This window comes from Macrotis lagotis, chromosome 2 (genome assembly GCF_037893015.1).
Source record: "Macrotis lagotis isolate mMagLag1 chromosome 2, bilby.v1.9.chrom.fasta, whole genome shotgun sequence".
Taxonomy (NCBI): Eukaryota; Metazoa; Chordata; class Mammalia; order Peramelemorphia; family Peramelidae; genus Macrotis; species Macrotis lagotis.
The window spans coordinates 223,609,369-223,630,869 of NC_133659.1; the positions used below are offsets into that span (position 1 = coordinate 223,609,369).

General features: G+C 36.8%; 1 protein-coding gene across 8 annotated transcripts in view; it reads right to left on the reverse strand.

Annotated features, from left to right (window-relative positions):
- Window positions 1-20,949, reverse strand: part of RPTOR (regulatory associated protein of MTOR complex 1) — a 552,432-nt gene extending 531,483 nt beyond the window's left edge. For all 8 annotated transcript variants that reach the window (XM_074224960.1, XM_074224956.1, XM_074224957.1 and 5 more), the window contains exon 1: window positions 20,156-20,949. In XM_074224960.1, the coding sequence (XP_074081061.1) occupies window positions 20,156-20,317 (162 nt within the window). In that variant the 5' untranslated portion in view covers window positions 20,318-20,949. The remainder of the gene's footprint in view (window positions 1-20,155) is intronic.
- Between the last annotated feature and the right edge of the window lie 552 nt (window positions 20,950-21,501).

Sequence of the window (21,501 nt, forward strand, 5' to 3'; positions counted from 1 at the left end):
TATATGCCTAGACTCAATAATCTTGGAATTGTAAGGAAATTTAGATGTTCTCTCCCATGTAACCAGGAATCTTTCCATGGAATCCCTAATATATGATTATACAGCTGCTATTTGAATTCAATTCCAATGATTAAGAGTTCACTACTTTGGAGAGTGACAATTGAGAAAGATCTTATTTAAGATGATTCTTCCCTACCACCTCACACCTCTCAAACTGGGCAATATGACCAGAAAGGAAAATGATCATTGTTGGAAGAGTTGTGGGAAATCTGGGATACTAATACATTGTTGGTGTAGGTGTGAATTGAATATCCAACCTTTCTGGAGAACAGTCTGGAACTATGCGCAAAGGGCAACAAAAATGTGCATAGCCTTTGATCCAGCAATACCACTACTGGGTCTATACCCTGAAGAGATTATGAAAAACAGCAAAAACATCACTTGTACAAAAATATTCATAGCAGCCCTGTTTGTGGTGGCAAAAAATTACAAATCCAGTAAATGTCCTTCAATTGGGGAATGGCTTAGCAAACTGTGGTATATGTATGCCATGGAACAGTACTGTTCTATTAGAAACCAGGAAGGATGGGAATTCATGGAAACCTGGAGGGATTTCCATGAACTGATGCTGAGTGAGATGAGCAGAACTAGAAAAACACTGTACACCCTAAGAGCAACACGGGGGTGATGATCAACCTTGATGGACTTGTTCATTTCATCAGGGAAAAATTGGGGCTGTCTACAATGGAGAATACCATCTGTATCCAGAGAAAGAACTGAGGAGTTTGAACAAAGACCAAGGATTATTACCTTTAACTTAGGAAAAAAAACCTGATATCTTATTGTCTGATCTTGCTCTCTCTTTTACTTTATGTTTCTTCCTTAAGGATGTGATTTGTCTCTCATCACATTCATTTTGGATCAATGTATACCATGGAAACAATATAAAGTCTGGCAAATTACATTCTGTGGGGGTTGGGGGGAGGGAAGTAAGATTAGAGGGAAAATTGTAAAACTCAAAATAAATAAAATCTTTAAAAAACAAAAAACAAACAAAAAGATGATTCTTCCTTACAAAAGCCAGAATTCAGTTGACTGCATTATCAAATGCTTTGCTCATTCTTTATTCATAAAGTTTTGTGAGACAAGATATCCCTCCCCTTTGGAGGACCACTCCCCCCCCAACCCAGATCTAAAGCTATGATCCTATTCAAGATATAGAAAAATGGTTAGTAGCACTTCCTAGATTTACCATACTAGAAACGAAAATAGTTTGGCATGATTCTTTCTTAGTAAACCTATACTTAATCCTTGTGATGAATATTCTAAAGATTTACAAATTATTTGTTTAGTAATTTCCTGTAAACTTCTAAAATATAAAAGCAGCAATAAAGTTAGTTGTATCTAGTTTTCCATCCTTAGAATATTATATCTTTTTTCCTTTGGGTTTTTTTTTTGCAAGGTAATGGAGTTAAATGACTTGCCCAAGGTCACAAGTTAGGTAATTAAGTGTCTGTGAATTTGTGAATTTGAACTCAAGTCCTCCTGACTCCAGGGCAGGTGCTCTATCCACTGAGCCACCTAGCTGCCTCCAGAATATTATATCTTAAAAATACGAATGTTTAGAATTGTAATCCAAGAATGAGAAGGAAACTTAAAAGATTATCTAACCAAATGCAGGAATCCCCTCTATATCATTCCTGATAAATGATCATCTAGAAATAATCTTCTTTTCCACAGCTCATTTAAATTCTCCAAAATGAGAACCAGAATTTACACATGAACACAATTTATGCACATAACGACAGAAAGGCAAATAAGGACAGAACAGCAATAAGAGATAATCTTGTCTCTAATTGTCCATGAGTTCAGATTCTTCTGGAGTATAAGACATACAAAAGTTGTACATGCTCACTTTAAAAAAAGATCATTCTAGAGACCACCATTAGTATGAGGAATGTTTGGTATAGGAAGTTCTTCCACTAAAGCAGAGCAGCAATTCATTAAATTTCTCTGGAGTGCTAGGAGGGTTTTGTAAGGCCTTTCAATGAAGGCCCTGAAATGCAATCCTCTAAACTCCGCGGCTGCCTAAGAATTACTGAGGCAGATAGGGGTGCAGTGGATAAAGCACCGGCCCTGGAGTCAGCAATACCTGGGTTCAAATCCAGTCTCAGACACTTAATAATTACCTAGCTGTGTGGCCTTGGGCAAGCCACTTAACCCCGGTTGCCTTGCAAAAAAAAAAAAAAAAAAAAGAATTACTGAGGCAGAGCAGAAGAGGTTCCTTTCTGGGTCCAGAATCATCAAATGCAAGGAAGCTTAGAGAAGCAAAGAGGACAGGCACAGGCACAGGAAGAGAAAATGTCAAGAAATCAACAGTCAAAGGTATGCCAAGGACTTTAAGTCAAATGAGCCCAGATGAGCAAAATCTTAAATAGATCCAAAAGCTCATCAATATACACTCTTTCAACCAATGACAGTTACAATCAATCCAGGTCTGCCCCATCCTACATAACTTTCATCCTTATCCTCCCAAAAATCTACTGGAAAGAATCTCCATCCAACATACTGAAGGCTTCCTTCCAGATCCCTTGGGAACTGAAGTTTCTGCAAGTCACTGGGTTTCTCTGAATGACTTGCAAAATTTAACTTAAGAAAAAAACAAAAGTCACCTAAAAAGAGTTACATAGAAAGATTAGGATACATCATGAAGCTAGTTACATGTTCTTAAGAAACCAAAGTAGAAAATATTTGTGGCAAAAAAAAAAAAACCTCTGGAAACCATGAAGTTTTATATATAATTTCCCAGCAGTAAAATTATACAATGGATTTGAGATCCCTAAGAAAAATTATTCTAATTGGCAAGTCAAATTCAAGGAAAAAAAAAGATCTAAAGACACAATTAAAACATAATTTGAAATAAGTTAATAAATTAATACAAAGAAAGGGAAACACTAAATCAATAACAAACAGAAATGCAGTTCTGTGGCTCTCAAAAAGAATTACTCTGAGTTAATTATAATCAGAAACTGAAAAAATAAGAATTTAAAGAAATTAAAAGTTATTTAAATTGGCACAGTGTAATCTTGAGGCTCAATTAAAATACAATGAGAAATGGATAGAGATGTCCTTAAATGTAGAAAAAATAAAAGTGCAACTGCATACAACAGGAATTAACTGGTTTAGAGCTAAAGTCAGAAGCTTTGATTTTTTTTTCCCTTCCATCACAGGAAGATAAAACCAATGACTTAATTAAATAGGAACCAAAACAAGGTCACTGTTTTTTGGTGGCTGTTAGGCCGAAAAGCAATCAGAAGGGGAAAAAAACATATACACAAGTTGAAATGAAAGTTTAAAAAATATTTTAGACCACATTGAGATGCAAATAAAAAGATCAAGAGATTGCAATGACAATAAAGAGAACTCCATTTGGGGAAATGGCTGTTATAAATGTGGGATGTCTAAGATTACAAGGGGAAAATAATGATAACCAACCATCAAAAAGCTCACACTCAAGGAATTCAGAGAATTTTAGAGTCAAAGGGTAATGAAGAAAATCTAGGGCAGATTGGAAAGGAACATTTCAACAACAAAAAAAAGGAATTTGCCACAGGAACTCTATCTTTTAGAAATTGACTAGAACAGAAGTATGTCCCTGAAATCAAATTGACCCTCAAGCCCACTCCATAGGAGTAGGGGTTGGATTTGAAATTTCTACTGATTTCTAAATTTAATGTGAATTAACAGATGATGGCATACTTTTAGATTTAGAAAAAAAGTCGAAATTATAGAGCAACATTTAGAACTGAGTAGTTTAAAAATTGGACTTAAATTCAATTGAATCAATTGATTCAGGAAGATTATTATTCAGGGTATAGTTAATCTATATTCTAAACAATGGCATCACACCATGAGATTAAAAGTAACAACTCTATGCAAGTTTCTGAATGCAACCAGCATAGAATAGTATAAAAAATTAGAACTTATTAAGGCTATGTGCCAGGCATCATGCTTAGATGTGAGAAGGCAAATACAAAGAACAAAACAATCCCTCATCTCAAGAAGCTTTTGTTATAACAGAAGAGACATAAAAATGTATAAATATAAAGAGAAGAAATACAAAGAAGTTAAATCTGAGAGGAAGGCCCTAGTAACTAGATGATCAGGAGATGCACAAGCACAAGACTCTCATGGAAAACAGACAGGAACTCTTGAGAACTTAAAAGGGAAGGTCAAAGTGCATTCCAAGGAGAAGGCTTGGGAGATGTCCAGTGTGAAGAACATCCAGTGTGTAGAAAAGGTTGATTTGGCAGTGTTGCAGAATATGAAAAAGGATTAAATTAAGTCCAATGATGCTGGAAAAGTAGGCTGGGACCAACTAGTGAATGGTTTTAAAAGTTAAAAAGCAAAGATTGTATTTTTTTCCAAGTGGTAACATGAAGTCACTGAAGTTGGTCAAATATGGTCAGTCTTAGTTTAAGAAGACTTTGGCAGGAATGTGAACAATTAACTAATGGGGAGAGACTAAAGGCAGGGAGTTCAATTGGGAGGCTAGTGCAATAATATAGACAAGAGGCAATAACTGGGTTTGAACGAAGTGGCCAGATAGAAGAGTTGCTGTTAAGTAGAAATGACAAGATTTATGTGAACTCATCCAACTTTTCTGGAGAGCAATTTGAAATTACGCCCAAAGGGCAACAAAAATGTACATTACCCTTTGATCCAGCAATACCATTACTGGGTCTATACCCTGAAGAGATTATGAAAAAGGGTAAAAACATCACTTGTACAAAAATATTCATGGCAGCCCTGTTTGTGGTGGCAAAAAAAACTGGAAATTAAGTGAATATCCTTCACCTGGGGAATGGCTTAACAAACTGTGGTATATGTATGTAATGGAACACTATTGTGCTATTAGAAACCAGGAAGGAAGGGAATTCAGGGAATCCTGGAGGGATTTGCATGAACTGATGCTGAGTGAGATGAGCAGAACCAGAACATCATATACCCTAACAGCAACATGGGGGTGATGATCACCCTTAATGTACTTGCTCATTCCATCAGTGCAACAATCAGGTACAATTATGGAGTATCTGTGATGAAAAATACCATCTGCATCCAGAGAAAGAATTGTGAAGTTCGAACGAAGACCAAAGACTATTACCTTTAATTTTAAAAAAAACTGTTATCTTATTATATAATTTTGCTATCTCATACTTTTTTCTTCCTTAAGGATATGATTTCTCTCTCATCACATTCAACTGAGATCAATGTATACCATGGAAATAATGTAAAGACTAACAGAATGCCTTCTGTAGGGGGTAGGGGGAGGGAAGCAAGAATGGGGGGAAAATTGTAAAACTCAAAATAAATAAAAACTTTCTAAAATCAAAAGAAAATTTGTCTCAGTTCTCTGTATATTTTAGAAATGAGTCCTTTGTCAGAAATACTAGTTGTAAAAATTGCTTCCCAATTTACTAAATTTCTTTTGATCTTGGTTACAGTGGTTTTATCTGTGCAAAAGCTTTTTAATTTAATCAAAATTATCCTAGTTCATTTTTAATGATGTTCTCCATCTCTTCGTTTGTCATAAACTGCTTCCCTTTCCATAGATCTGACAGGTAAACTACTCCTTGATCTTCAAGTTTGCTTATAATATTGTTTAATGTCTAAATCCTGTATCCATTTGGATCTTACCTTGATACAGGGTATGAAGTGTTGGTCTAATCTAAGTTTCTTCCATACTAACTTCCAATTTTCCTAACAGTTTATATCAGAGAGAGGTTTTATCCCAATAGCTGGATTCTTTGGGTTTATCAAACAGTTACTATAATCATTTCCTACTATTGCACCTAAGATTCCACTGATCCACCACTCTATTTCTTAACCAATACCAGACAGTTTTGATGACTGATGTTTTATAATATAATTTTAGATTTGGTAAGGCTAAGCCACCGTCTTTTGCACTTTTTTTCATTGAATCCCTGGAAATTCTTGATTTTTTATTTCTCCATATGAATTTACCTACAACTTTTTCTAACTCATTAAAGTAATTTTTTTGGAATTTTGATTGGTAGGGCACTAAACAGGTAATTTAGTTTTGGCAGAATTATTATTTTTATTATATTAGCTCAGCCCATTCATGAGAAATTGATGTTTTCCCAGTTATTTAAATCTGATTTTCTTTGTGTAATAAGTATTTTGTAACTGTTTTCAAAAAGTTCTTGAGTCTGCCCTGGCAGATAGACTCCCAGGCATTTTATATTGTCTGAGGTTACTTTGAATGGGGTTTCTCTTTCTAGCTCTTTCTGCTGTATCTTGCTAGTCATATATAGAACTGTCATGATTTATGAGGGTTTATTTTATATCCTATAACTTTGCTAAAGTTGCTAATTATTTCTAGTAGTTTTTAGATGATTTGGGGGGATTCTCTAGGTATACCATCATGTCATCTGCAAAGAGTGAGTTTTGTCTCTTCCTTCCCAATTCTAATTCCTTCAATTTCTTTTTCTTCTCTTATTGTTGAGGCTAACATTTCTAATATGATATTGAATAATAGTGGTGATAATGGGCATCCTTTTTTCACCCCTGATCTTCTTGGGAATGCTTCTAGCCTATCCCCATTGCATATAATGCTTGTTGATGGTTTCAGATAGATTTTATTTAAGGTTTTGGCATCTATATTCATCAGGGAGAAAGGCCTATAATTTTCTTTCTGTTTTAACTCTTCCTGGTTTAGGTATCAGCACCATACTGGCATCATAAAAAGAATTAGGCAGAGTTCTGTCTTCACCTATTTTTCCAAAGAGTTTATATAGAATTGGAACCAATTGTTCCTTAAATGTTGGATAGAATTCAATTGTGAATCCATCTAGCCCTGGAGATTTTTTCTTAGGGAGTTCAATAATGGCTTGTTGAATTTCTTTTTTCTGAGATAGGGTTAGCATGACATTCTTAAGGAGAATAAGGCAGCACAGAGTAGAAGCTGGGACTGCTTATTTATTCCTTCAATGGCTGCTGATAATGAATTCCCTATATATTTAGCTATGATGTTTACCTAAATTGCCTGGTTAAATTGATGGTTAAACTTTGACCTATATGAGGCTAAACATGCTACCACCAACCACTTAACACTAGAGAGAGACCTGAGACAGAGATGACTTGGCTGAGACCGAGTACCTCAAATGTGCCTCTTGCTCCTCCATAAGAAATTAAAGGAAGGAGGGAGCCAGGTGGCCGCTAGGTGGTGCAGTAGATAGAGCACCGGCCCTGAGTTCAAATCCAGCCTCAGATGTTTAATAATTATCTAGCTGTGTGACCTTGAACAAGTCATTTAACCCTACTACCGTGCAAAAAAAAAAGCTAAGGGAAACATTAACTTTTCTCACCTTTCCATTCATTTGCTTATACTTCCTTCATTCCCAGCAACAGCTAACCCTAACTCTATGAGTCTAACCCCTAGCTGTACTCTGATTCCATTTCTTTCTAATTTCTGAAGGACCTTATTACTACAATCATCATCTCTCTTCATTAGTTCTTTTCACTCTCCCTTCAAAAACTTTCTGGTCTCTCTCAAGTAAATAACCTTTACTTAAAAGTGGTACCCTCTTTAGTTAACCACTCAATTTTTCTACTCCCAAACTTCTCAAATAAACAACTTATCCTCATTGTTTTCAGCTACCTCAAAACTGCCAAGCCTTAATCCAATTCTAAAAAATATAAGGAGAAAGCAAGAGTCCATATCTACCTATAAGATTTAGAGTACAATAAGTATAAAGTGCTATGAGATCAACTAAGAGTGAAATAACTTCCACTCTCCTTGAAACTCTTTCCTGCCTTAGCTTCATGATACTACATTAAACTTGCTCTCTTGCCTGTATTGGACTTTTCCCTATCTCTGATGCACCCTTTTTCCTCCTCTCTCTCTAAGACTTTTAAATAAAAATGGCTTGAATTATCTGGGAAAGTCATAGATAGGTAGGTGTTCTCTATGGAAAGCCAAGCTATGTGACTTCAGACAAATCATTCAACCTCTCTGAACTTCTGGTTCTTCTGTAAAAGATCATCTCTATGTTCCCTTTCCAATCTCAGTTCTTGACAGTTAATCATTATCCCCCTCTTCAATCCCCTCAGTTCCCATTTTTTCCCCACCACCATTCACTTCCTCAAACTGTTCAATTGGAACTAAAGAAACTCATCCAACCTCTTACACTGGGTTCACTGTAAATTTATCATTTATTTTCAATTGAGTCCTCATTACAGTGAAGCAATTCTTTTCTTCTTCTGTTACTAGGTATCTATTCAACTCCCCACTGTGGCTCTTCTAAAACTTCTCTTCTCTGCTTAGACTTCCCACATTGGCATCTGTCTCGACAGTCCTCTCAGCTGAGGAGAAATCTTATGAGAAATCATGTGAGAAAATAAAAAAATCATATGAGAAACAACATCTTAACAATTTGCTATATCTTAACAATTCCTAATGTCATCTTCCCTTCTCTTCTAATGTATTCCAGTCTCTGAAGAAATGGCTCTTCACGTTGCCAAATTAGCTTTGCCTCTAAATTTCTGATCTTATCCCCTCCCAACTTCTGCACTACAATGCTCCCACAAAAATCATCCTTTCACTCTTTAATTTTCAATCTCTTCATATTCAGTGGCTCCTTCCCCCTGCCTACAAATATATACAGATGTCCCCAGTCTTTAAAAAAAAAAATCTTCACTTAACCCCATGAATAGCAATAGGTAGTGCAATGGCTAGAGAAATGGGACTGGAGTCACAAAACCTGAGTTTAAATTGCCTCAGACAATTACTAGCTGTGTGACATTTGACAAGTCATTTAATCTCTATTTGCCTCAGCTTCTTCAAATGTTAAATGGGAGGTAATAATCACCCCAACCTCACAGGGTTATTGTGAGGATCAAGTGAGATAATATTTTAGTCCAGTTCCAGGAAGATAGTAGGCACTAAAATAAATGCTAGCTATCATTAATGCTTTTATTATTCTATATCATCCCTCCCTTCCCCAGTCAAAATAGAAAAAACTATCTAGAGTTGATACATACTTCTACTTCCTCTCTATTTATCCACTTCACAAATTTCTGCAAACTGGCTTCCAATCTCATCACTCAAAACTGAAATTGCTCTCTCCAAAGTAAACATAGATTTCTTAGTTGCTAAAAATCTAATTTTTCCCAATCTTCAATGTCCTTGAATTCTCTGCATTTGATACAGATGACTACCCTGCCTGTCCTGTAAATTCATTTATTTTATGTTTTTATGATACCACTCTCTCTCTCTCACCTTACATACTAGAATACCACACACATCACCTAACTTAGTATGAATCCCAAGATTCTGCTCTCAACCAGCTTCTCCTATCTCTACACTCTCACTTGGTGACCTTGCCAAGCCTCATGCATTTAATTATAAGATCTTTGCAGGGGCGGCTAGGTGGCGTAGTGGATAAAGCACTGGCCTTGGAGTCAGGAGTACCTGGGTTCAAATCCAGTCTCAGACACTTAACAATTACCTAGCTGTGTGGCCTTGGGCAAGCCACTTAACCCCATTTGCCTTGCAAAAACCTAAAAAAAAAAAAAGATCTTTGCAGATGGCATACAAATCTAGTCCTAATCTCTCTCTCGGTCTTGAGCTTCAGTCCCATGTTACTGATTACTAATTGGCCATTTCTTACTGAATGAACTGGCATTTCCATTCACACAGCCACCACCTCAATAGTTCAGGCACTCACCACACCTTTCCTAGATTTTGGCAAGTCTGCTGGTTGGTCCCCTTGCCTCAGCTCTCTCCCCTCTCCAATATATCCTTAAACCTAGATGCAAAAAGTGCCAGTCTGACTATATCACTCCTGTACTGATTTGAGGCCAGTGGCTCCTTATTACTTCAAACATCAAATGTAAACTTCTCTGTTTGACACTTAAATCCTTCACAACCTTGCCCTGTCTAGCCAAACTGACTTTCCAGCTTAGCCAAACAGTCCATCTCCTATCCCTCATGACCAGCATGCACTTCCTCCTCCAGGCCACCTTTTAAAATTCTTAGTCTCCTTTACACCTCAGCTCAATCACCAAAGTTCTGCCAGCTTCAATGCTTTATCTCCAATAATCACTTTGAATTTATTCTGCATATACCTTTATATACATATTGTCTCTCCCAATAGAATATGAGTTCAAGAGCAGGAAATATTTCACTTTTGTCCTTACATCCCCAGTACCCAGTACAATGTCTGACAGATGGTACATAATAAATGCTTGTTGATTGATTCATTTAATAATGGATAAATCTAGTCACATCAACTCTCAAATACCCATGATTAAAATTTTGATTACTTTAATTACTCATCATATCCTATCAAACTCTGCTTTCAAATTTTTCTCATTATCAGTAATTTACTATATTTTTACTGTAATTTATTATAAGTACCCAAATTAGGTTAATTTACCCATTACCCATTACTATTATACCATATGACTAAATAACCTTATTCATCCTCCACAATAAAACAATAATTAACATTTATATAGTGCTTTAAGGCTGGCAAAGCATTATACCTGTTACCTCATTTGGTCTTTGAAAAACCCTATAGGGGTAGCTAGGTGGTACAGTGCATAGAGCACAGGCCCTGGAGAAAGGAGAAATTTATTATTATTATTATTATTATTTTTTTAGTTTTTGCAAGGCAATGGGGTTAAGTAGTTTGCCCAAGGACACACAGCTAGGTAATTATTAAGTGTCTGAGGCCAGATTTGAACTCAGGTATACTCCACATTTGAACTCAGGTATTCAGGGCTGGTGCTCTATCCACTGCACCACCTAGCTGCCCCTAAAGGAGATAATTATTAAGGAGGTAATTAATAATTACCTTGGGCAAGTCACTTAATCCCATTACCTTGCAAAAAGAAAAAGAAAAATCATATGAGGTTACTATTGCTATCCTCATTTTATAGATAAGGAAACTGAGGCACAGAGGTTAAATGATTTGCCCAATCACTCAGGAAGTATCTGAGGCTGGATTTGAATTCAGGTCTTCCTGAATTTAAGTCCAGCCCTCTATCCCCTGTACTAGATAGCTATCTGGATACTTTGTTTTTAAGTTGCCATGGCCTAAGAATTCTTCATCTTCTCATAAGCCTGCTCAAAGCTTCTCCAGCATGTTAGAAGTGACAGAACATGTACTCCATTGTGAACTGGCTTACCCGTTGTGGAGAACAATCTGGAACTAGGCCCAAAAGGTCATCCAACTGTATTTACTCTTTGAATCAGCAATAGAACTATGAGTTCTGTATGCCAAAGAGATTTTTTTTAAAGGGGGGTGGGGGTGAAGAGCCTATATATATATACATAAATATTTGTAGTAGAATTTTCCGTAATGGCAAAAAACTCAAAATTGCAAAGATACTCATTAATTGAGGAATGACTGAACAAGCTGTGTGGCATATGGTTGTGATAGAGTACTATCGTGCTGTAAGACATGATGAGCAGAATGGTTTTAGAAAAACCTGGGAAGCCCAATATCACCACTACTATTCAATATAGTATTAGAAATGTTAGCTTCAGCAATAAGAGAAGGAAAAAAAATTGGAGGAATTAGAATTGGGAAGAAACAAAAGTCTCACTTTTGCAAATGACATGATGGTATACCTAGAGAATCCTAAAAAATCATCTAAAAAAACTAATAGAAACAATTAGCAACTTTAGCAAAGTCGCATGATATAAAATAAACCCACATAAATCCTTAGCATTTCCATATATTACTAGGAAGAAACAGCAACAAGAGCTAGAGAAATTCCATTTAAAGTAACCAGTGGCTAGGTTGCACAGTGGTTAGAGCACCGACCCTGGAGTCAGGAGTACCTGAGTTCAAATCTGGTCTCAGACACTCAGACAATTACCATAATTACCTAGTTGTGTGGCCTTGGGCAAGCCATTTAACCCCACTGCCTTGTAAAAAAAAAAAAACCTAAACAAAAAAAAGTGATAAAGAAACTTTGGACAATATAAAATACTTGGGAGTCTACCTGCCAAGGCAGACTCAAGAAACTCTGTGAAAACAACTATAAACACTTTTCACACAAAATCAGATTTAAATAACTTGTCAAATATCAACTGCTCATGGATAGGCTGAGCTAATATAATAAAAAATGATAATTCTACCTAAATTAAACTACTTATTTTAGTGCCTTACCAATCAAACTCCCCCAAAAATTACTTTAATGGCCTAGAAAAAAGTTGTAACTAAATTCATATGAGAAACAAAAAGTCAAGAATATCAAAGGATTTAATGAAAAAAAGTACAGTGGCTTAGCTTTACCAGATCTAAAATTATATTATAAAGCATCAGTCATCAAAACTGTCTGGTACTGCAAAAATATTCAAAGCAGCCCTGTTTGTGGTGGCAAAGAATTGGAAATTAAGTAAATGTCCTTCAATTGGGGAATGGCTTAGAAAACTATGGTATATGTATGTCATGGAACACTATTGTTCTATGAGAAACCAGGAGGGATGGGAATTCAGGGAAGCCTGGAGGGATTTGCATGAAGTGATGCTGAGTGCGATGAGCAGAACCAGAAAAACACTGTACGCCCTAACAGCAACATGTGGATGATGATCAACCTTGATGGACTTGCTCATTCCATCAATGCAACAATCAGGGACAATTTGGGGCTGTCTGCAATGGAGAATATCATTTGTATCCAGAGAAAGAACTGTGGAGCTTGAACAAAGACCAAGGACTATTAACTTTAATTTAGAAAAAAAAAACCTGATATCCTATTGTCTGATCTTGCTATCTCTTAGACTTTATGTTTCTTCCTTAAGGATATGATTTCTCTCTCATAACATTAAAGTTGGATCAATGTATACCATGAAAACAATGTAAATACTGGTAAATTGCCTTCTGTAGGGGGTGGGGGGAAGGAAGTAAGATTGGGGGAAAATTGTAAAACTCAAAATAAATAAAATCTTTAAATAAAAAATAAATAACTATAAAAAAAAACTGTTAAGAAAAAGAGTGGTGGAGCACTGGAATAGGCTAGGTGCAAAAGAGACAGCAGGAAAGGATTATTGTAATCGGCTGTTTGATAAGCCCAAAGAGTCCAGCTTCTGGAATAAGAACTCTCTCTTCAATAAAAACAGTTGGGAGAAAAACCTGGGAAGACTTATATGAACTGATACAAAGTGAAAGGAGCAGAAATGGAAGAGCAATGTATATAGAAATGGAGATAATGTATGACGATCAGCTCTGAATAACTAAGTTACTCTCACCAATACAGTGATCATAGACAATCCCAAATGACATGAAAAATGCTATCCACAGCCAGTGAAAGAACTGATGGAATCTGTGTTTTATTTTGATACATGGCTATTAAGGAAATAGGTTCTGCATGACCTCAGAGATATTTCTATATCATGTATACTCTTGTCTTCTCAGGGAGTAGAGAGGAGAGGAATAGAGAGAATTTGGAACTCAAAAATTTTTTAAAAAGAAATGTTAATTGTTTTTACATAAAATTAGGCAAAAATATATATTTTTAAAAAACTTGCATTCTACTGGCATAATATTCAGGAGTCTAAAGTCATATTTGCTATGGTGAGGCATCAAAGACTTGCCATGTCACATTTTCAAAAAACTTTCAGTTATTCCCTGCAGCCCACTAAATAAAAATGTAAACTGCTTGGCTTGTCATTTAAGGCTTTCTACAATCTGATCCTAACCTATCTCCCCAACCTCACTACAAACATCCACACTCAATCATACCTTGGCTCATATTTCTTCCAAGGTAAAATGCCTTCTCCTTTTCCTCTATTTCTACACAGTGATTTAAATATGAATGTACACAACTTCTCTCTCAAATTAGAGTATAATCCCCTTGAGGATAAGAACTGTACTTTAGATTTCTTCTGAATCTTCCTATAGCACCTAGCATTGCCATAAAAAGATTTAGATTTAAAAGAATGAATAACTGGTAAACAAATGAAATGATGACCTAATTCACTGTGACCTGTACTTGGTCAACAAGGTAGTTAATAGGTTACTATCTTTCTCAGAATGGAGTAGGTATCTCAAGAACTGTAATCATCAGGCCTTGGAGCTTATATAAAATTTCAAAACAAACAAGAACCTACACAGGAACCTTTAAAAGTCCTACCACTGACACCTAGGCCTAGTATTGGTAAACAGAAGCATTAAATATTTTGGCAGTCTTAATAAAAAACTGTCATTAAATCATGACCCAAAAATAACTATTTTAACCTCATTTAAAATTTAAGGATAAATAGCATAATTCTGTTACTGCACAGAAAAACATGTATCAGACAAAGTATTTTCAAACTTCCAAGGAAATGTCATTTAAAAATTTAAAAACATCAAAAAACCATTGCTGAGTAATGGTATTCATTTCTTTTGGCTAGCTATCAGTCATCCATGAAAAAGAGGCTAAGGGTGAAATAAATTCAAGTCAGACAACAGGAAATCTTTTTTTCACCAACAGTTTCAACTTCTTTACATCAAACCTTTTGTAAGAACTGCTAACAAGTAACAATTTGCTACTTATTAGACTTTGCTTTTCCTTGCTCTTATTAGTGACAATATTGACAAATGGTACAATAAAAAAAATGAAAGAGGAAAATGGAATAGGAAGAGGTGAAAGTGAACTGACTGATCTAAAAGCAAGATAATTAGCTTCAGGTAAATTGGTGTTACCTTCTTTTATCGATAATGAACATAGAGGCTTATCATGTGAAACAGTTATTTTTTTTCCTGCTACTTCAATTGTGCTACAATTCACAAAAACTTAAATGTGACACCCTCAATTTGAACCTAGGATGGATAAATGTAGTAGCCAATTAGGGAAAAAAAGGAAATAGAATCAGTTTAACTTAAAATTTCCTTGGGAGGAAAAAAAGAAAGTGTTATATTTTAGTTGACAAACAAGGAACTTTTAGGCCTTTAAAAGTGTGGGCAGAAGTCATTGATTGATAGTAGGTATGTCCTCTGGAAATGGAAAAATGAATTGCTATTCAGTAGTACACATATTTACAACATAAAGACTTAGTTAATATAAACACCAATATTGCTGGCAATATTTAATCAGTGGTTAGACAACCATCTATTAGGGGTTATCTTGAAGAGACTCCTATATTCAATGAGAGGGAATTTTTTTGTTGAAGAGGGGGAAACTTTAACTAGATGACTTGTTTCAACTGCAAAATAAGACCACAAGAGGAGAGCTTCAGGTAGACCTAAAAAGATGCCAATATCTCTTCATTCAAGCACAGAGCATAACGCAACTGAAGCCTAATTTACTCACTACTTGTTTCTTATGCTGAAGAAATAGCTGTTAAAAGCCGCCAGAATCCATTCAGAGATAATTTTCAGGAGAATGACAATTTTTAAATGAAATATACTAAAGAAGTATGCTGACACTGCAATAGACATAAGGTAAGAACCACTGTGCTAAGCACTAAGAATCAATTGAATGATCTCAGAATCTGTATCAATTCATGGAACTTGAAATAGTTTTCCTTAAATTATGGCATTGTTTGAATGTGTTTTAATAATTATTACCTTGTATTTTTACTTAACTTTTTCATATGATTGTATAATGTCTCTCTAATTACTAGTATCACTCTATTTTTATCTGCACAGACTGAAGCAAAGACAATCAACAAGCATTTATCAAGTCTTTTCTATGTACCAGGCTATCCAATTTGCAAGTAAGTATTGAGTTAAGGTGGAGTATAAGTTAAGAAAAGAAAAATTCAATGTTGGTGGGTTTTTCCTGATGGTGATGGCTGATATTACTGAAAAAATTAAGAATAAATATCTGAATTTAATCAATAACTTTTTTAATTTGAAAAAAACCATAAAAACAAGGACTAGATATACTTAGCTCCTATAAGAAATCATTATCTTCTTTTTTCAGAAGAAAAATTTTCACTTAGTTTCATGTGGATTCTTGTTCTATCTCTACAAAGGTGCAACTACCAGCACCTGATATCAGCCTTCTTCTTATCTCTAAAAATAAAATTAAAACATTAACATATTATGTCATGTTTTCACAGAAATAGCATTTTCTAGGTATCTAAATCATCCTTAAAGGAGATATTAAAAGTAGCCCTACTGCAACAAGGATTGTAAGATGATCAAAGATCAATTAAATAAAAGGTGAACAGATTAACATGTAAGACATTGTACATGTAAAATCTACAGCATATTACTTGTTGTCTTGGGGAGAGGGGAGGGAAAGAAGAAAGGAAGGGAGAAAAATTGGGAACTCAAAAGCTTACAAAAATGAATGCTGAAAACTATCTTTACATGCCATTGGAAAAAATAAAATACTATTAACTGGGGGAAAAAAGTGAACAGAATAAAAAAAATAGGTGGGTGGAAAGACAACATGTAAGACACAACATTTAATACTAATGACCACCCTCTCCCTCATGGATATTTTCTTCTCTCTATACTTTTATTATACTACTCTTGCTTTCCCTTTAAGAATAAAAAGTGTAGAGAATAAACTTTAGCACAGACAAAAAAAAGAACTATTTCTAGAAAGAGAGAATATGGATCCAAATTCTTCCTCCAGTTATTACCACTTACTGAGACATTGGGCAAATTGATTAACCACCCTTAGTCTCAATTTCTTTTTTTTTTTAAGTTTTTACTAGGCACTGGGGTTAAGTGGCTTGTCCAAGGCCACACAGATAGGTAATTATTAAGTGTCTGAGGTCACATTTGAACTCAGGTACTCCTGACTCCAGGGCCAGTGCTCTATCTACTGTTGCCACCTAGCCACCCCAATCTGAGGGTCTCAATTTCTTCCTATGTAAACTGAGGGTTGGACTAGATTTTTTTTCAGCTAGGATCCCATGATTCAGCTATATATAACCACCTGCATTCTTAATAAAAATACCAGCTTTAGAATGCTACAAGGTGATAATGAGAGAAAAAAATGTTCTCATTCATTTCCGAACTCAAAAAGATCACTTTAACATCAGGTTTTCCCACTTTGTTTATATAGCTAGACAAAATGTATCCTATGAGAGTTCGGTGAAAGTGAGAAGTCCTTCAATAGAAAAGTGGAAAAAAATTATTGTACAAAATGTTTGATATGTCTGTAAGATCCACTTATTTCTACACTTAAATTTAGCTTTTAAATCATGCCGGGGGGGGGGGGGTAGTTTAAGGGGAAATGAGGATGTTCCGGAAAAACAAGAGAAAAAAGTTCAATCAATAATTCAGGCTGTCAAAAGTTATTTTTCATAAATATCTAATCTGTCAGTAGAAATAAAAGAAGCAATTTGCTATTTTTCCAACCCAAATTACATGATTCAAGGTAAGACAGAGCCTTAACAGAGCACAACTAGCTAGCTCCACATAGCCAATGTTATGTTAGGGTTACACTTGACTATTGTTAGGGTGAAGATAACCAGTATCAGTTGCTACATGTCTTGGCTGAAGAGATTCATTATGTATATGTGTGTGTATATATATATATATATATATATATATATATACATATTACAAGATTGGTTCCTTCATTATTCCTAATAGGGTTCTCTCTAATAAACTATCCTGAGACTCTTTTGTCCCTTAAAGTCACTTGTGGAAAGTCTCTTTCCTAAATGAACATAAATCTGACAGTCTGAGCAAATTTGTCAAAAAAGATCTGGTAAGGGGTGGCTAGGTGGCGTAGTGGATAAAGTACTGGCCCTGGAGTCAGGAGTACCTGGGTTCAAATCCAGTCTCAGATACTTAATAATTACCTAGCTGTGTGGCCTTGGGCAAGCCACTTAACCCTGTTTGCCTTGCAAAAAACCTAAAAAAAAAAATCTGGTAAATTCCCTTCACCAGGATCAAGATAAATTTAGGGTCCCTGCAGTTATTTTCTCAACAATACTTAAACTTGTTCCTCCCTATTCCCACTCTTGCCCTTAAAAAGTTTATCATGCAATTACCAATATAGATTGGCATGGTCAATCAAGGTATGACTGTAAAGTTATGATTAATGTCTACTTTATGGAATTTGTTCTACCTTCATAGTTACTCCTCACACAGGCATGTCTATTTGTCAGTTTAAGTTACAAGGTCAGAAATGAGATCTACATCCCACTTGACACTACAACTTGTGTGGCCTTGGGCAAGTTAATTTCACTTTCTAGGCCTTGCAAAATGAATGGGCTGAAGTAAACAGTCTTTAAGCTAGATATCAACTCTTAAACCTGAGATTCTATGTTGAAGCTGCAATGCAATAAGGTACTTACAAAAACTTTTTGATGAGTATGATATTCAATTAATCATAGTGAAAGATGCCATACAGTACAATAGAATAGTCTGAGCTGTATTCCTAGAACCAAACTGATTGCTTATAGTTGTCTAATGAAACTTTCTTAAGTAACATCCCTTCAAGTAGTTGGTCAGAGAGGAGTCCTTAGCCTGACTTCTCAAGGTATCTTTGAATGGAAAGATATTGCTGATTTTCTAATTACTACAAAAGGTCAGCTACAACAAACTTTTGGTGAGGACTATTTTCACAGTCAGTGATTCAAATATGCACTTATCTTCTTCCTAAAATTCCTAAACTAGTCTTCTCATTAATGTTTTCAGAACTCCAGGATTTGTATTTTTCTTCTCAGTGTTCTGAAAAGTTTATTAAGAAGTTTTGCCTTTCTGAATTTAGTATTTCAGATTTTAAAAGTCTAGGTTAAAAGAAATTATATTACTTTTTGCGTGGTTGAGTATGGAATTACAAAACATGTCATTATGAAAGATTTCTACCATATTAAAAACAATATTTGATGCTTTTTTCAGAAAAGAACTGGGAGCATAAGATTATACTTGGGAAATTAAATGGATTTGCTTTACAAAACACCACTGTCCAACCACTCACAGCAACTTAAACTATGAAGCCTTAAAATGATAGCAAGGATATACATTAACTTCACAAAATGTCCATAAATTCCTGAGAATCTTTTCATTATACTTCCAATTTGTTTTTTGGATTATGCATGATCTCCACTATTTTATAAATATCACCAAAATGCCAAAATTACTATTGCTTAGCTAAATTAGAATTTTTCCTATGTGATTTTATATTTGTTGATGTTGCTTTTAAAGGAATAATACTACAGAATTCACCTATGGTGAAATAAGATTTAAATGAATTGAAAAAGAAGTGGGAAATGGGTAATCCAACTCATTTTCTTTAGCTATCAGAATGAAAAGTTATGGGCAAAAGCAATGCATATGCATATGAGATAGTGTAGTACTGGTTGGCTAACCCATCTCCTTCTCCACTGGAAGCCTCCCAAAGTCACTGCCAACACAAGTAGTTTCTTCTCTCCCCACTCCAAAGAGTAGCCTGGCAAGCCAATGCACCATTTTACCTAATTTACTGTATATAGAAAATCCTCTCTCCATTTCCTGCCATATAAAATATGGAAAGTTTGGAGTTATGAAAAGTTACTTAGGTTGTTAAAACTGATTGAGTTTGAAAACAAAGAGGTTGCATGAGATAGTGGACGTAGAGAAACCAGGGGTTCAAGATCCACCTCAGTGCTCTATGCAGTTTGCAGAAGTGTAGACCTGTACTGGTGTAGAGCTTTCCTCAGATGTAATTTCTTAGATCTAATTCCTCTATCTTGAAATCAAAAGTTTTTCTCACTAATTACCACCGGCAGTAGTTCTGACCATTTCCCATAACTTGAATTTACTTGGGGCCCCAAATGATTACACATGATTATGACAGAAAAAAAAAGTAGACTAGCCAGTAGGTTGTAGTTTGTAATTGACCCTACTCGAAGTCAGACTGGCACTGAATATGTTCCTTGTTGTATACAAAATGTATGTTGTATACAAAGTGATAACTATAAAGATTACTTCTCTCTACAGTCGTATGAAGAAAACAGTGGTTTTCAGGTTATTCTTTCTTTAAAAAAAAAAAAAAACCAAAACTAATGCCAGAAGCACTACTTACTTTCTATGTGTAAAATAAATGCAACATGTGGCTTGGTAGGTAGGGCATTAAACATCGCTAAACCCAGGATACTCTCTGGGTCTTCACCAGGACTAAAACGGGTTCCCTCTGGAGAGAAAAATTACAAGAATTAAAAGGGGTGCGGTGAATGTTTATTTACCCGATCCTTCATCCTCCAGCTCTGGGCCAAGGATTTGGAGCCTTCGATCTTCTCGCAATGCCTCTTCTTCATGAAAGTCAAAGGCAGGTTCCAGTCGGTGAGGTCGGACTCGTCCTCCTCCCCAAGCCCGAGCAGAGGCGACTGCAGCATCTCGGACTCCATGAGGGCGGGCGGGGGTGGGGGAGTCCGGGGCAGCAAACGCTCCAGGACCTCCAGCCTTAAGGAGTGGGGGGCACCGGCGAGGGCGAGGAAAGGGCCGGCGGCGGGGAGGCCGCCCGGCGTGAGCGCCCCTTCCTTCCCTCCGCGCGGGAATGCCCGGGAGCCCGGGCGCGGGGCCGCGCCGGGGACGGAGCTGTCAGAAGCGTTGGGGGGCCCGGGGCTCCGGGCCGCGGCCGATCCCGACGAGGCGGGCGGGAAGGGCGGCGGGCAGACCCGAGCGGGAGCTAGGCCGGGGGCACGAGGGCCGGGGATGCTCGTCGGGCCGCCTCTCAGCCTCGCGGACCCCGCACTCTCCGCAGCAGCTGCAGCCGGGGCCAGGATCGGCCCATGGTGCCCGCCTGCGGGGGGCTTCCGTCAGGGCTGCCCCAGGCTCCCGAGGCCTGGCCCGTTCCCGCCCAGGAGCCCCCGCCGCTCCCTGGGGCCCGAGAGGAGGCGGCTGGGAGAGGGCAGGTGCGGGCCCCTCCCGGGCGACCCGGAGCGAGATCGTTTGGGCCGAGGAATTCCCCCTCCTACTCCAGGGGCAGCGAGACAAACTCCGCTCATCAGCGCACCAAGGGGGACGCCATCTTGCCGAGGCCCACAATGCAGAGCGGCCTACGGAGCGCCCCGAAGCCCAAACTTGCGCTGTCCGCCTTGGCGGGAGGCAGGGAAAGTCACTGCTTGCAGCCTCCTCCCCACACCCGCGATCCAGGGAAAAGCTTCAAGGGATACATTGTTTTCTTTTCTCTTTTCTAGGGCTTTTTCTTTTTAGGGGAAGGGGGAGATAGAGAGATAGCTAGCTAGCTGATAGATTTTTATTAAGTATTTACTTTGTACTAAGATGAAAAAGTTAGGGGTGACCATCTTTTTCCAGATTTTTACAAAAAAAAAGCCTTAAAGTCACTACTCTTTCCTGATTTGGGGATGATACAGGAAGTCCCTTCTTTAAAGGATCCTACTGTTTATGAAAGTTTTATTTGGAGGGCTAGCATGGTGAAAGAAAATCAATACAAATTTTTTAGATGTCTAACTTACTGACGTCTGTAAAGCTTGGGACAATTTATTTCACTTCCCTGGGCAAGTTTCTTGACATGTATATGTGCATGCATTATGTGTTATGTATATGGCTATATCATACATGAATGCAT